Source organism: Zonotrichia albicollis, chromosome 22 (assembly GCF_047830755.1).
Source record: "Zonotrichia albicollis isolate bZonAlb1 chromosome 22, bZonAlb1.hap1, whole genome shotgun sequence".
Taxonomy (NCBI): domain Eukaryota; kingdom Metazoa; phylum Chordata; class Aves; order Passeriformes; family Passerellidae; genus Zonotrichia; species Zonotrichia albicollis.
In genome coordinates this window covers 10,277,003-10,289,760 of record NC_133840.1, presented here as the reverse complement: position 1 = coordinate 10,289,760, position 12,758 = coordinate 10,277,003, and the positions used below count along the sequence as shown (strand labels likewise).

The 12,758-nt window shown below is 49.1% G+C and overlaps 1 protein-coding gene across 1 annotated transcript in view; it reads right to left on the bottom strand.

Annotated features, from left to right (window-relative positions):
• GALNT17 (polypeptide N-acetylgalactosaminyltransferase 17) overlaps positions 1–12,758 on the bottom strand; it is a 237,154-nt gene that overhangs the window by 168,649 nt on the left and 55,747 nt on the right. Inside the window, exon 2 of the mRNA XM_074557284.1 lies at positions 8,453–8,636. Within this exon, the coding sequence (XP_074413385.1) occupies positions 8,453–8,636 (184 nt within the window). The remainder of the gene's footprint in view (positions 1–8,452; positions 8,637–12,758) is intronic.

The window sequence follows — 12,758 nt, the reverse complement described above, 5'->3', positions numbered from 1 at the left end:
CAAACCACCCCAAAGGCAGCAGAAGCTGCAGCCCCATCCCTGGAGGGCAGGAGGGGCACAGGGCACACAGAGCAGCAGCAGCAGCTCCTCAGAGCTCAGGGCCCTGGGGACGCTGGAGAAATGAAAACCTGACTTTGGATGGAGCTGGTTTGGAATGATCTTCAGAGCAGGGAGGGACAGCCTGGGCACAGCCTCGAGTGACACCAGCAGGACCTTGCTGGGCTGCAGCTCCTCCTGAGGGGCAGCTCTGATCCCTGCTCTGTGGGACAGGGACAGGGACAGCTGGGGCTGGGCCAGGGCAGGCTCAGGCTGGATTTCAGGAAAGGTTCTTCCCCCAGAGGGTGCTGGCACTGCCCAGGCTGCCCAGGGAATGGGCACAGCCCCGAGGCTGCCAGAGCTCCAGGAGCTCCAGGGATGCCCAGGCTGGGATTGTTGGGGTGTCTGTGCAGGGCCAGGGCTGGACTGGGTGATCCTTGGGGTTTCTTCCAGACAGAATATTCCAGGGTATCTTTTCTGACAGCAGCCCCTGCATAAAACAACTCCCAACATCCTCCCCAGCCCCTCCTGCAGGGACACAGGACCTGGGTGGGTGCAGAGGTGACACAACTCCTGCCCAGGCTCCCCAGGGAAAGGCCCCAGCCCTGCGGCTGCCAGAGCTCCAGGGGTGTTTGGAAACTGCTCCCAGGGATGCCCAGGCTGGGGTTGTTGGGGTGTCTGAGCAGGGCCAGGGCTGCACTGGCTGATTTTGCTCCTTGCTTCAAGGCAGACCCTGAGGGGCTGGAGCATGGCCAGGGAAGGGAATGGAGCTGGGAAGGGTCTGGAGCCCCAGGAGGGGCTGAGGGAGCTGGGCAGGGGCTCAGCCTGGAGCAAAGGAGGCTCAGGGGGCCCTTGTGGCTCTGCACAGCTCCTGACAGGAGGGCACAGCCGGGGGGGTCGGGCTGTGCTCCAGGGAACAGGGACAGGAGCAGAGGGAACGGCCTCAGGCTGGGCCAGGGCAGCTCAGGGGGGACAGCAGCAGGAATTTCCCCATGGAAAGGGGGCTCAGCACTGGCACAGCTGCCCAGGGAGGTTTGGAGGTGCCCAGGGAAGGGCTGGAGGTGGCACTCAGAGCTCTGGGCTGGGGACAAGGTGGGGATGGGGCACAGCTTGGACTGGATGGGCTGGGAGGGATTTTCCAGCCTCAGTGATTCCCATTCTCCTGAGCAGGGTCCCTTCCAGCTCAGGAGGTTTCCATGACTTTTTGCAGCCTGACAGATTAAAACTGCCTGGAGCCACACAGAGATGGGACAGATTGGGCTGGACAGAACAACACATGGACAGAAAATATCCAACAATCCATCCCAGAGCTGCAAATCTGCTCTGGCTTTGGTGAGCCCTGTTCTGAGGCACAGCTCCTGCATGCCAGAGCTGTGACACCGATACTCACTGCCTGATTTCTCTACTTGCTCTCCCAGAAAATTTTCAGGTGGCACCTTTCCAAGTACTAGAAAATATTACTTTGTCTTTTTTTATGGCTGAAGCTATAAAAAGCCAAGGGCAGGAGTGTTTTCATACAATGCTGGATCAAACCCACAACCATCTATGAGGAGAGAAGGAGCACAACCAGTCCTGGCTTTCTCCTAGAGCTGTAAGGATCTTTTAATACACTCCCACGTGCAATTCAAAGGGAATTTCATATCTGAAAAAGTAATTTTTTGGTTCTTTCACTGTCTTGATTCCTCTCTAGTTTTCCCTTCAGTTATTTGATTAAGAAAAAGCCCGACATCCTGCTTCTTGGCTGTTGTTTGTATGTAGGGCTGAAACAAACCAAAGCACTCTTTGCAGACTGTGGTAGCACATTGTGCATGCAAGAGAGAAGGAGCTCTTCTGACCTCCTTTGTTTGCAATAAGCAGCAATCACAACAAATAAACAGGCATGGAACTCTATTTCCCAGCAAATATCACTCTCATAATTCAAGTAGTTTGTTTTGTCTTCTTAAATGTTGTCCTTCTCTGCAGACTCACTTCATGAAGGCTGGCTGAGCAGCCCAGGGCAGGACACGAGTGACAGGCACATCAGCACAAATGTGAGCTCAGGAATGGCTCAGATCCTGCAGAAGCCATCCCTGAGCTCTCCCACTGTGATATCTGCACATCTCAGACACTTCTACCACAGCCAACACAGTCCTGTGGGCAGGGGAAGGCAGAAAGCATTTGGTTTTGTTAAAGGGAAGGAAATGAGGTGAGGTGTATGGAGCAGTGACAGGGACATCTCCTGCCCAGGCTGTGGCAGGGGTTGGGAAAATCCCTCATTTCAGTGCCTTGGTCCCAGAGAAATCCGAGACAAGGGCAAAGCCAGGGGGTTCAGTCAGTCCCACAGTGGAAGAGATTTCTGTATTTTCACTGGAATATGAGTATGATGGCACTGGAACCTTCTCATCAGAGGGCACAGGCTGAGCCCCTGGCACAAACCATGGCCAGTGGGGGCTCTGCAGGAGATTTGGGATCCAGCACAAGAGATGGGAAGGCAGGAGGGGTCTCATGGGTAGAGACTCAATTACAGCCTGCAGGTGCATTCTCCTGGGCAGTGCTGGTGTGTCTCAGTCACACCCACATCCATCACCATCCAAATATGCATTCTGCTGTGATTAAAAAGCCAAAATGGAATTCTTGGGCCCTGCAACATCCTGTAAATCTGAGGGAGGCTCTCCAGGGATGGGGAGAGACCCCAAGGGGAACAGGGGCTCCCTTCACCCCACAAAGTGCTCCAGCACCAACAGGGACACACTGAGAGCCCACAGAGGCCACACAAAACCACTTGAAATAAAAATTTATCAGAAGCTAATTTAGTTTCTTTAAGTTAAGCTGTCAAACAACAACCCAAAGTCTACCCAGAAGCCAAAGCTCTCCATCTTCTGCAGTGCATCCCAAAGAAAGGCTCAGCTTGCTGCTGCATGAGGTCCCTGGCAATAAAGCAGCCAAAGGCAGCTGGTGCTGCAATCCCACGGCAGCAGCTCCGGAAATAAACGGGTGATTCAGGCCCTGAGAGCTGCAGGGATGGCTCTGACTCAGCCAAACACCACAGGGACACTTACACCAGGCAGGGACATGGAACTGTTCCCTCTTCAGCAGCAGGTGATGGGGACACCTCCCCACAGGGCAAACACAGAGCAGGTGCTGTGAGAGCACAGCAGCAAATCAGGCTCTCAGCACCTCCAAACCTTCTCTATCAGAGGAACCCTGAAGGGTTTGGGCTGGAAGGGACCTCAAAGTCCCTCCAGTGCCACCCCTGCCATGGCAGGGACACCTCCCACTGTCCCAGGCTGCTCCCAGCCCTGTCCAGTCTGGCCTTGGGCACTGCCAGGGATCCAGGGGCAGCCCCAGCCTCCCTGGGTACCCTGTTCCTGTATCTCCCCACCCTCACAGGCAGGAATTCCCTCCCAATATCCCATCCAGCCCTGCCCTCTGGCATTTTTAAGCCATTCCCCCTCATCCTGTCACTACATCCCCTTGTCCAAAGTCCCTTTCCATGCACCTCCTGACCATGAGCAGGACCCCAAGGCAGGCAGGAGAACAGGGTTGTGTCTCCAGGCTGGGAACCCCTCAAAACCTGTGAGAAATCAGACTCTGGGAGTTGCTTATCTCTTACACCATCTTTGCTCTTCACTTTAATACCTCGGGGCTCCCCTCCTGAGAACAGCTGTCAGGAGATTTGCAGCAGCAGGGATGTGTCATCTGCACCCAGTGATCCAATAGTCCTAACAATTGTGGGTATTATTTCTCTTAAATCTACCCCTTAATCCTATAATGCCATAAAATACCACTGAATCAGAGCTTAGCAGGATTCCAGAAAAGAACAGACTTTTAAAGAGATAATGAGAACTCCACATTTATGTTGGATAGGATTGAAAGGAGAGAATGGGGGAGGCAAAATGTACCAGATGGGCAGATTATTTCATAGTTTCCCTTAATATGATTTCTTCAACCTGAAGCATCTGGTAATTCCACTATCAGAGATTAGATAGTGGATAAGATGGACAGGCAGGCTGATCTAACAAAGCAATTTTATTTTCTGGCTACACACAGGAGAGGTTCCCATTAAATCCTGTATCACAGGATACAACAGAGGTGCATAAAATGTTGTATCCAAGCAGGGAATGTTTGCAGGCCCTGGCATCCCATGTAAATATGCTTCACTTTCAATATAGAAAACAACACATCTCCCAAAGCCCCATCCTCCCCAGGCAGGCAGCGAGTGCTGGGCATGGATAAACAATAAAACTCACACAGCAACCTTGTCCTTCAGAGGATTTTGCAGAAAATTGAGAAAATCTCTCCAGCTCATTTTTGTGAAGATTTGTGTAGAAATCCTGCAGGCAGCACCTTGGGTACTTCCAATCTGGAAGCTGAGATTGTTTTCCAGAACATGCAGGAATCTCATCTTAAAGCCAAAAAAGCCAATCAAGCGTGATTAGGCATGTGTTCCCAGTGCCCTTCTCACTATGGCACTGCCTGGCAGCAGGTTGTGGAATAATTCACCCCAAAACCCCAGTCCTGCCTGTTTTAGCCCAAGGAAGAGCTTTCCCAGCTGGAATGTGTGACTTGGTTCACTGGAAAGTCTCGTGCACAGCCAGCACAGCCTCTCCTGCTCAGGGTGAGGTCCAGGTGGGGCAGGCACAGCTCCTGCCTGGAACCAGCTCCACACAGCTCATCCCAGACCTCTGGGAATCAGCCCAGGACAGCCCCAAATCCCTCAGGGGGGAACAGCAGGGAAGGGTTTCCACCTCCCAGCCCAGGGGAGCAGCAATGGGGAAAGGGGAAAGCAGAAAAGGGGAATGGGGAAGGGAAGAGAGGAGAAAAGGGAACAGGAAAGGGGAAAGAGGAGAGGGGAAAAGGGAACAGGGAAGGGGAAAGAGGAGAGGGGAGGGGAAAAGGGAACAAGAAAGGGGAGAGAGGAGAAGGGGAAATGGGAACAGGAAAGGGGAAAAAGGAGAGGGGAAAAAGGAACAGGAAAGGAGAAAGAAGAGAGGGGAAAGGGAATAGGGAAGGGGAAAGGGAAGAGAGGAGAGGGGAAAAGGGAACAGAAAAGGGGAAAGAGGAGAGGAGAAATGGGAACAGGGAAGGGGAAGAAGGAGAGGGGAAAAGGGAACAGGGAAGGGGAAAGAAGAGAGGGGAAGGGAACCGGGAAGGGAAAGAGGAGAGGAGAAATGGGAACAGGAAAGGAGAAAGGAGAGGGGAAATGGGAACAGGGAAGGAGAAAGAGGAGGAGGGAAGGGGAAGTAAAAAAAGCAAAAGGGAAAGAAGGAAGGGGTGATGGGGAAGGGGAAGAAGGAGAAAAGGGAAGGGATAAGAGAAGTGGAATGGGAAAGGGGAGAGAGGGAAAAGGAAAAGGAAAAGGGAAGGGGGAAGGTGGAGAGGAGAAAGAGAAAGAGAAAGAGAAAGAGAAAGAGAAAGAGAAAGAGAAAGAGAAAGAGAAAGAGAAAGAGAAAGAGAAAGGGGAAAAGTGAAGGGATAAGGGAAGGAGAAAGGGAAAGGGGAAGGAAATAATTCAACTAAAGCAAAGATGATAATCCAAATTACCAAAAAGTGACACCCCAATTCCCCAGATCAGGGCAAACAAGGTATTCTGCCACAGCTCCTGGTGCTGGGAAAGACCTCACCTTCTCCTGAACATCATCCTCACACCTCTGGGACCATTCTCCCTGGGAAACCCCTCCTTTCTGTGCCTCTGGGCAGGACTGAGAGACCCTGAGCTGTGAGCTGGACTGGCTCCTCCTCACCAACAGCTCCTGAAATCCCATGGAGCAGGGATATCTGAGTACCTGAACCCTCAGTGGGGCTGACCACGAGGTGCAGGCAGCCTGGAGACACAAAAATATACACAAAATGTGCCAAACTTCCCCATTACTCTCCTTGCTCCACTTCCCTTTGGCCCCAGGCACAAGAAGCAGGGAAAGGCCTCAGAGCTCTAATGCAGCTTTGCTCAGCACTCAGGGCACTGACACTTGACCACATGAATCTTTCCTTAAAAACAGGGAAAACTGAGAGAAAGGCTGGGGAGTGCCAGCCTGTGCCAGGCCCAGTGCCAGTCCATTGGCATTCCAGACACTCTGCAGCCTTTAGCTGAACCACACAGCTTCACTATTATATTTAAAACCACTACATGCTTTGTAATGCTTATCAGCTGGAGGGTTTTCAACAGTTTTTCCCCACTAATGCTGCAATTTCAAAGCCATTTAGGCTAATTTCCCTTGACTTGAATCTATTTTAATCAGAGACCAGGATACTTGACTTAAATGGTTTGTGTTCAACCCTTCATAAAATCAGCCATAAAACTTTATGCACTAAATAGCGAGGGAACCTTGAAGCCAGAGGTAGGAAGAGGTGAAACTTTCCAAATTCTCCTGCAAACTCCAGCCTATTACACACAGACCAACTGTTCTCTTACAATATCAAGCCAATTGATGCCCAAAACAAAAAGAAAACCAATAAACAAAATGCACTCCTGAAGTTGTTACATAGATAAAAGGCACTGAGTTGTGCAGCTGCACAAATTCCCTCCCAAATCTCAGCCCAGCTCCAAAATGAAGCATTTTGAATGCTGTGCCCTGTCCTCTCCCCCTCTCTCCCATGGAATGATGGATAGTGGAACTGAGGAAAAATACAATGCAAGGCTGAAAATGTCACAATTAATCCTTTTCTTCCCCCCAAATCTGAAGAGAAACATTACTTCTCAAATTAATTCTCGCCAAGTAATGCTGGCTCTGCTGGAAGTCAGAGCTGGGGATGAGAAATGGAAATCAGCAGCTCAGCCCCAGGTAAGTGCTGGGGAAGGTCTCGCTCCAAGGATCCAGCATTGTGCTGGGATTTGCATATCACAGAGGCAAAGGTGCAATTTGTACCTGCAATTCAGCCTGCCTGAGGAGCTGCAGCAGCACAATGCACAATGGGCTCCATTCCTTTGGAAACTCATCCAGGGATTTCTGTTGTCAGTGCTTGACAGCCTTGGATGCTCCAAGGGGCTGCTCGGAATTCAGGCAGCACCCAGAGAGGTGAAGGAGCAAGAGCTGCCCCAGCCTGGACAATCTGGAGCTCTGGGGACAGGAGGAACAAGAGCTGCCCCTGGTCCCCTGGACAATCTGGAACTCTGGGAACAGAGAGGTGAAGGAACAAGAGCTGCCCCTGCTGTCCTGGACAATTTGGAGCCCTTGGAACAGAGGGGACAAAAGATGCCCCTGTTCCTTGGACAATCTGGAGCTCTGGGGACACAGGGAACAAGAGCTGCCCCAGCCTGGACCATCTGCCCCCTCCTGCCCCACAGAGCTGCATCCCTGCTGCACGGTTTTCAATGCTCTGCAGATGCCAGGCAACACCTTTGTCACTGCCCCAACGACACAGGCATTGGACACGGATCTTTCACAATCCAAACCTCTCTCAGCTCATTTTTTTATCAGGGATTCCACTCCAGGACAGGACAAACTGACACTTTCCTATTTTGAGGAACACTCTGGCAGCCATATCTAAAATTAAGCTTCACAAAGATAAACCTGCAGCGTGTCTTTCCTCATCCTCTTAACAAAATGATGTGTCACCTCTTCTAAAGGCTGTTCTCCTGTGCTGCTTGGCAGGTAAACATCACCAGCACCTTAAAAGCTCAATCAAAAAAAGGACAGGAAAGATATTGCCTGTAGAAACTCCCTTTAAAGGCCCAAGTCTCCAATGGGAGATCCCAGAGTGTCCCTGGAGGATCCCTGTGCTGGGAGGAGCCTGAGGAGATCCTGCAGGAACATGAAGGAGCTGACAAGGAGGGAGGGAGGAAGAATTTCTACACACTTTTACAGGGTATTAAACAGCAAAACCTCAGTGAAAGCAGAGCTGAGCTTCTGATAGCATCACTTCCACCCAAAATCATGAACTGCTTTAGGAAAACAGAGACAGACTGGGATGAAATTCCCATTTTTCCCCTGATAAATCATCTTGATGAACTCTCTCAGTCTCTCCAACTACCTGGAACCAAGGTGGGGCCAGGTGGGGATCAGTTACTTCTCCCAGGTACCAACTGACAGGACAAGCCTCAAGTTGTGCCAGGGGAGGTTTAGGTTGGATGTTAGGAATTATTTCCTGACAGAAAGGGTGCTCAGGCCCTGGCCCAGCTGCCCAGGGCAGTGCATCCACATCCCTGCAGAGGTTTAACAGCTCTGCTGATGTGGCACTTGAGGACGCAGGTGAGTGGTGGCCTTGGCAGTGCTGGGGAATGGTTGGACCCAACAACCTTTGAGGGTTTTCCAGCATCAGTGGTTCTGTGACTCCAAGAGCTCATTCCAGCCCAGCCACCCCCATTTCTCATCACAGGGCCCTGGGAATAACAAGGGAAGAGCCAGCAGCACCAAACCTGACTGGGAAAGCCCCAGCACTCCTGGCTCTGGGTGACACCTGAACACAAACATTCCCTGCTGGAGCCCCTGGCACTCACTTGGTGGGGCGATAATCCGGGATGGAACGGTCCAGGGAGATCTTCTCACTGAGGTAGGAGTTGTAGCCATACTTCTCATGGGGTCCCTTGGCTTTCTCCTCCTCCTCAGGGGATAGGGTGGCTGGGAGGCCACCCTTGCCACGGCCACCATAGCCCTCAATGAGACCAAGGGACTTGGAGAGACCTGGGGGGAAACAAAAACAACATCGCTGGTAAAACCCATCCCTGGTAAAACTCATCATTGGTAAACCAATCCCTGGTGAAATCCATCCCTGGTGAAACCCATCCCTGGTAAAACCATCCCTGCTAAAACCCTTCCTTGGTAAAACCCATCCCTGGTGAAATCCATTATTGGAATTATTGATAAAACCCATAATTGGTAAAAATCATCATTAGTAAAACCCATCATTGATAAAACTTATAATTGGTAAAAACCCATCTCTGGTAAAACCCATCATTAGTAAAACCCATAATTGGTAAAACCCATCATTGATAAAACTTATCATTGGTAAAACCATCATTGGGTGCCCTGGTAAAACCCATTTTTAGTAAAACCCACCCCTGGTAAAACATATTTTTGATAAAACCCATCCCTGGTAAAACCCATCATTGGTAAACCAATCCCTGGTAAAACGCATCTCTGGTAAAACTCATCATTGGTAAAATCATCACTAGTAAAACCCATCCCTGGTGAAATCCATCCCTGGTAAAACCCATCCCTGGTGAAATAAATTATTGGAATTATTGATAAAACCCATAATTGGTAAAAATCAACATTAGTAAAACCCATCATTGGTAAAACTCATAATTGGTAAAACCATCATTGCATGCCCTGTTAAAACCCATTTTTGGTAAAACCCACCCCTGGTAAAACCCATTTTTGATAAAACCTATCCCTGGTAAAACCCATCCCTGGTAAAACCCATTTTTGGTAAAATCCATCACTGGTAAATCTCATAATTTGTAAAACCCATCCCTGGTAAAATGAATGCCTGGTAAAACTCATTCCTGGTAAATCTCATCATTGGTAAAACCCATCATTGGTAAAACTCATCATTGAAAAAAACCCATCTCTGGTAAAACCTTCATTGATAAAACTCATCATTGGTAAAAGAATCATTGGTAAACCCATCCCTGGTAAACTCCATCCTTGATAAAACCCATTTTTGGTAAAACCCATCCCTGGTAAAACTCATCATTGATAAAACCTATCCCTGGTAAAACCCATCCCTGGTAAATCTCATCCCTGGTAAAACCCATCGCTGTTTTTTTCAATTCCCAAAGAAAAAGAAATACTCTAAAAATCCCGGGTGTTTTGGGTTTCTGGCTGTTTTGGGTTGGTTTTCTGCAGACATTCCACGTGCTCCTTTTTTGGCCCAATGCTGGAATAAAAATGGCTCAAGTGTTGCAGTTCCTCACACTCAGGCGCGCTGCTCCTGCCAGCCCTGCCCCTGATAACCTGTCCCAGGATCTGTGCATTTGCTGAGTTGGTTGGGAGGTTATTCAGGCCTCCTTCCCACTCTCAGAGAGGTAATTACATGGAAGGTTAGATGTCCCCAGGAGAAGGATAGGTTGAACACAGAGCAGGAATAAAACAGGCTTGGTTAAGTGCCAGCTGAATGAATTTTTGCTCAGTGTGAACAGTGAACAGCATACAAATGGTAGGGATTTAAAAACAATTTCCCCTCAAACCTTTCTTATCTTTTAAAGTACAGTGTTCCCAGACCTTTATCAAGGGGAATTATTTATTTATATCTGCATAGCTGAAGGAAATAGGCAAAGTTCAAAATGAGCTGCACATAAAGAGCTCCATGGATGATTTGGTGGTGGCTGTGGGAAGCCAAGTCCATGCTCTTGTTATTATTTATTGGACGGAACACCTGGAATTTTAATATTTTTCATTAGCAGAGATTCACTCTCTTTTTATCAGAAACACAAAAATAATAATGATGGATTTTGGTTTGCTTTTGTGTCTGTTTGGTTTTTTTATACTGAAAGACACCAGGATATATTCCCATTGTTTCAAAGTCAGAGCCCTGACTGAGAACAGGACAGATTTGTCACCTCTGAAGCTTCTGAAGGGACAATAACCTTGAGGTTTGTCCAGCTCCCAAACCTACCACTGCCTTCCATTGTCCTGGACAAAACATTCCTGCCTGCCCACACATTAAAGGTTTTTTTTTCTTCCTCAAACAGAAGCGTTGAGAGACAGGAAAAAATGAGCTGGGAATGTTAATCATAGTTGGAAGAACAGTTTGAAGAATTATGATTATTATTACTATTATTATTATCATCATCATTGTTGTGTAGTATTATTTAGTATTAGTATTAGTATTCCTTCTGAGAAGGAAGCTGTCAACGCCCTTCCCTGCTGTATCAGAGCCCCTCTGACCACACTGGGCTTGACTGGATTCTATCTGAGGACAATAACAACAAATCAGGAGCCCCGGGCTGTGCTCACACATCCAGGCTGCCTCTCCCAGCTCCAGGCTGAGCAGGAGCCAGGGGATCACTCAGGAAGGATGGGATAGGTGGCACTTTGTGGCCTGCAGAAGCTCAGCAGATCACTCCATGAACTTCCCAACCCCAAGTGGTTCCACTCCGGGAACCCTCAGCATCTCCCAGTTTGCTTTTAAAGCTGAATTTTGCTTTTCTTGATTCATCTGAACACATTTCTCCCTGCCTCAGTGCTTTTGCTTTCTGTGCTTTGAAGCCACACCTGTGAGGAGGGACATGGGGACTTTCTGAGGGGGGCAGAGGCTCCATGGATGGAGAACACTCATGACGGTGTTCACAAGGGTCTGAGGATGAGGGAAGAGACGAGGATCTGACTCCATGTTTCAGAAGGCTGACTTATTATTTTATGATATATATTATATTAAAACTATACTAAAAGAATAGAAGAAAGGATTTCATCAGAAGGCTGGCTAAGAATAGAAAAAGCAAGAATGATAACAAAAGCTTCTATCTCAGACAGAGTCTGAGCCAGTGACTGTGATTGGCCATTAATTACAAACAACCACATGAGACCAATCCCAGATGCACCTGTTGCATTCCACAGCAGCAGATAATCAATGTTTACATTTTGTTCCTGAGGCCTCCCGGCTTCTCAGGAGAAAAAATCTTAAGGAAAGGATTTTCCATAAAAGATGCCTGTGACAGACACTCAGTGGGATTTGGGAGCCATGGACATCCCAGCCCCTGGCTCTGTAAGAAGCAGGCTTTAAAATCACAAGCTCAGGTTACTACCAACAGCTGATAACAGATCATTAGCTCAGACAGCAAGGCAGTGCTTGTCCCAGAGCTGCACACTGTAACCAGCAGGGAAGGATGATCCCCCCAAGGCCAATCATCCCACAGGATCCCAGCCAATCTCCAGAGGTCCTTACCTCTGGCTCAGGTAAGGAATTGTGCTCCCAAGCACAGCACCTCACTGAAGGAGCTGCAACTCGAGGTGAGGAACCTCTCCCAGTGCTCAGAACACCACCAACCCCTGAGGCCATGCCAGCCTGGGGAACAGATCCCAGCACTCATTTCTCTCAGCTCATTTCTGCACATTCTGTCTTTCTACTGCTTTAAGTTGGTAAATGCTGATAAACCACCATCATGTAACCAAAGAAATCAATCAAATGGACCCATTTGTGTTGGGCAGGGCACACCATGAGCCGTCCATTGTGCCCTGCAGGGAGAGTCATGGAGATGCAGATTGCCAGGTGGGGTGTGCCAGGCAGGATCCCCTGTCTGTCCCTGAGCTGGTTCAGCATTTCCTCTCCAGCCCAGGCTGCTGGGAGGGCTCAGGAATGTCACTCTGCTGTGTGGCACTCCACGCAAGAGTCAAGAACATTTGTTAAAGAAGACAATTCATGTCCAAACAGAAGAGGAAGGAATTTGTTTCCAGCTGGCTGAGAAGGTGCCTCAGGAGGGGCAGAACTGAACACAAATGGTAACAGCACACCCTCATCCAGTCAATCCATTCATTGGCTTTTATTCACCACATTTTTGGGCACCTTTCTGTGAATTTGGGGTGCCTTTGCTGTGACTTCAGGAATTACCCTGAGCCCAGCCCATGTGGCTGCTCAGGATATTCTGGGATTCTATGAAACCTGCTTGGAATTGGCCTGGAAGGACCAGAAGTGACACACAGAGACAGCATGAGCCAAAAAGGGAAGGAGCACGGTGCCATCAGCTCATTTTCCCAAAGAAAAGGTTGAAAGCAAAGAGTCAGGACTGTTCCCAAGTCACAGAGCAAATCCTTTATCCTTCTGGGCAGGCACAAAGCAGAAGTGCTGAACCTCTGCCAGAAAGT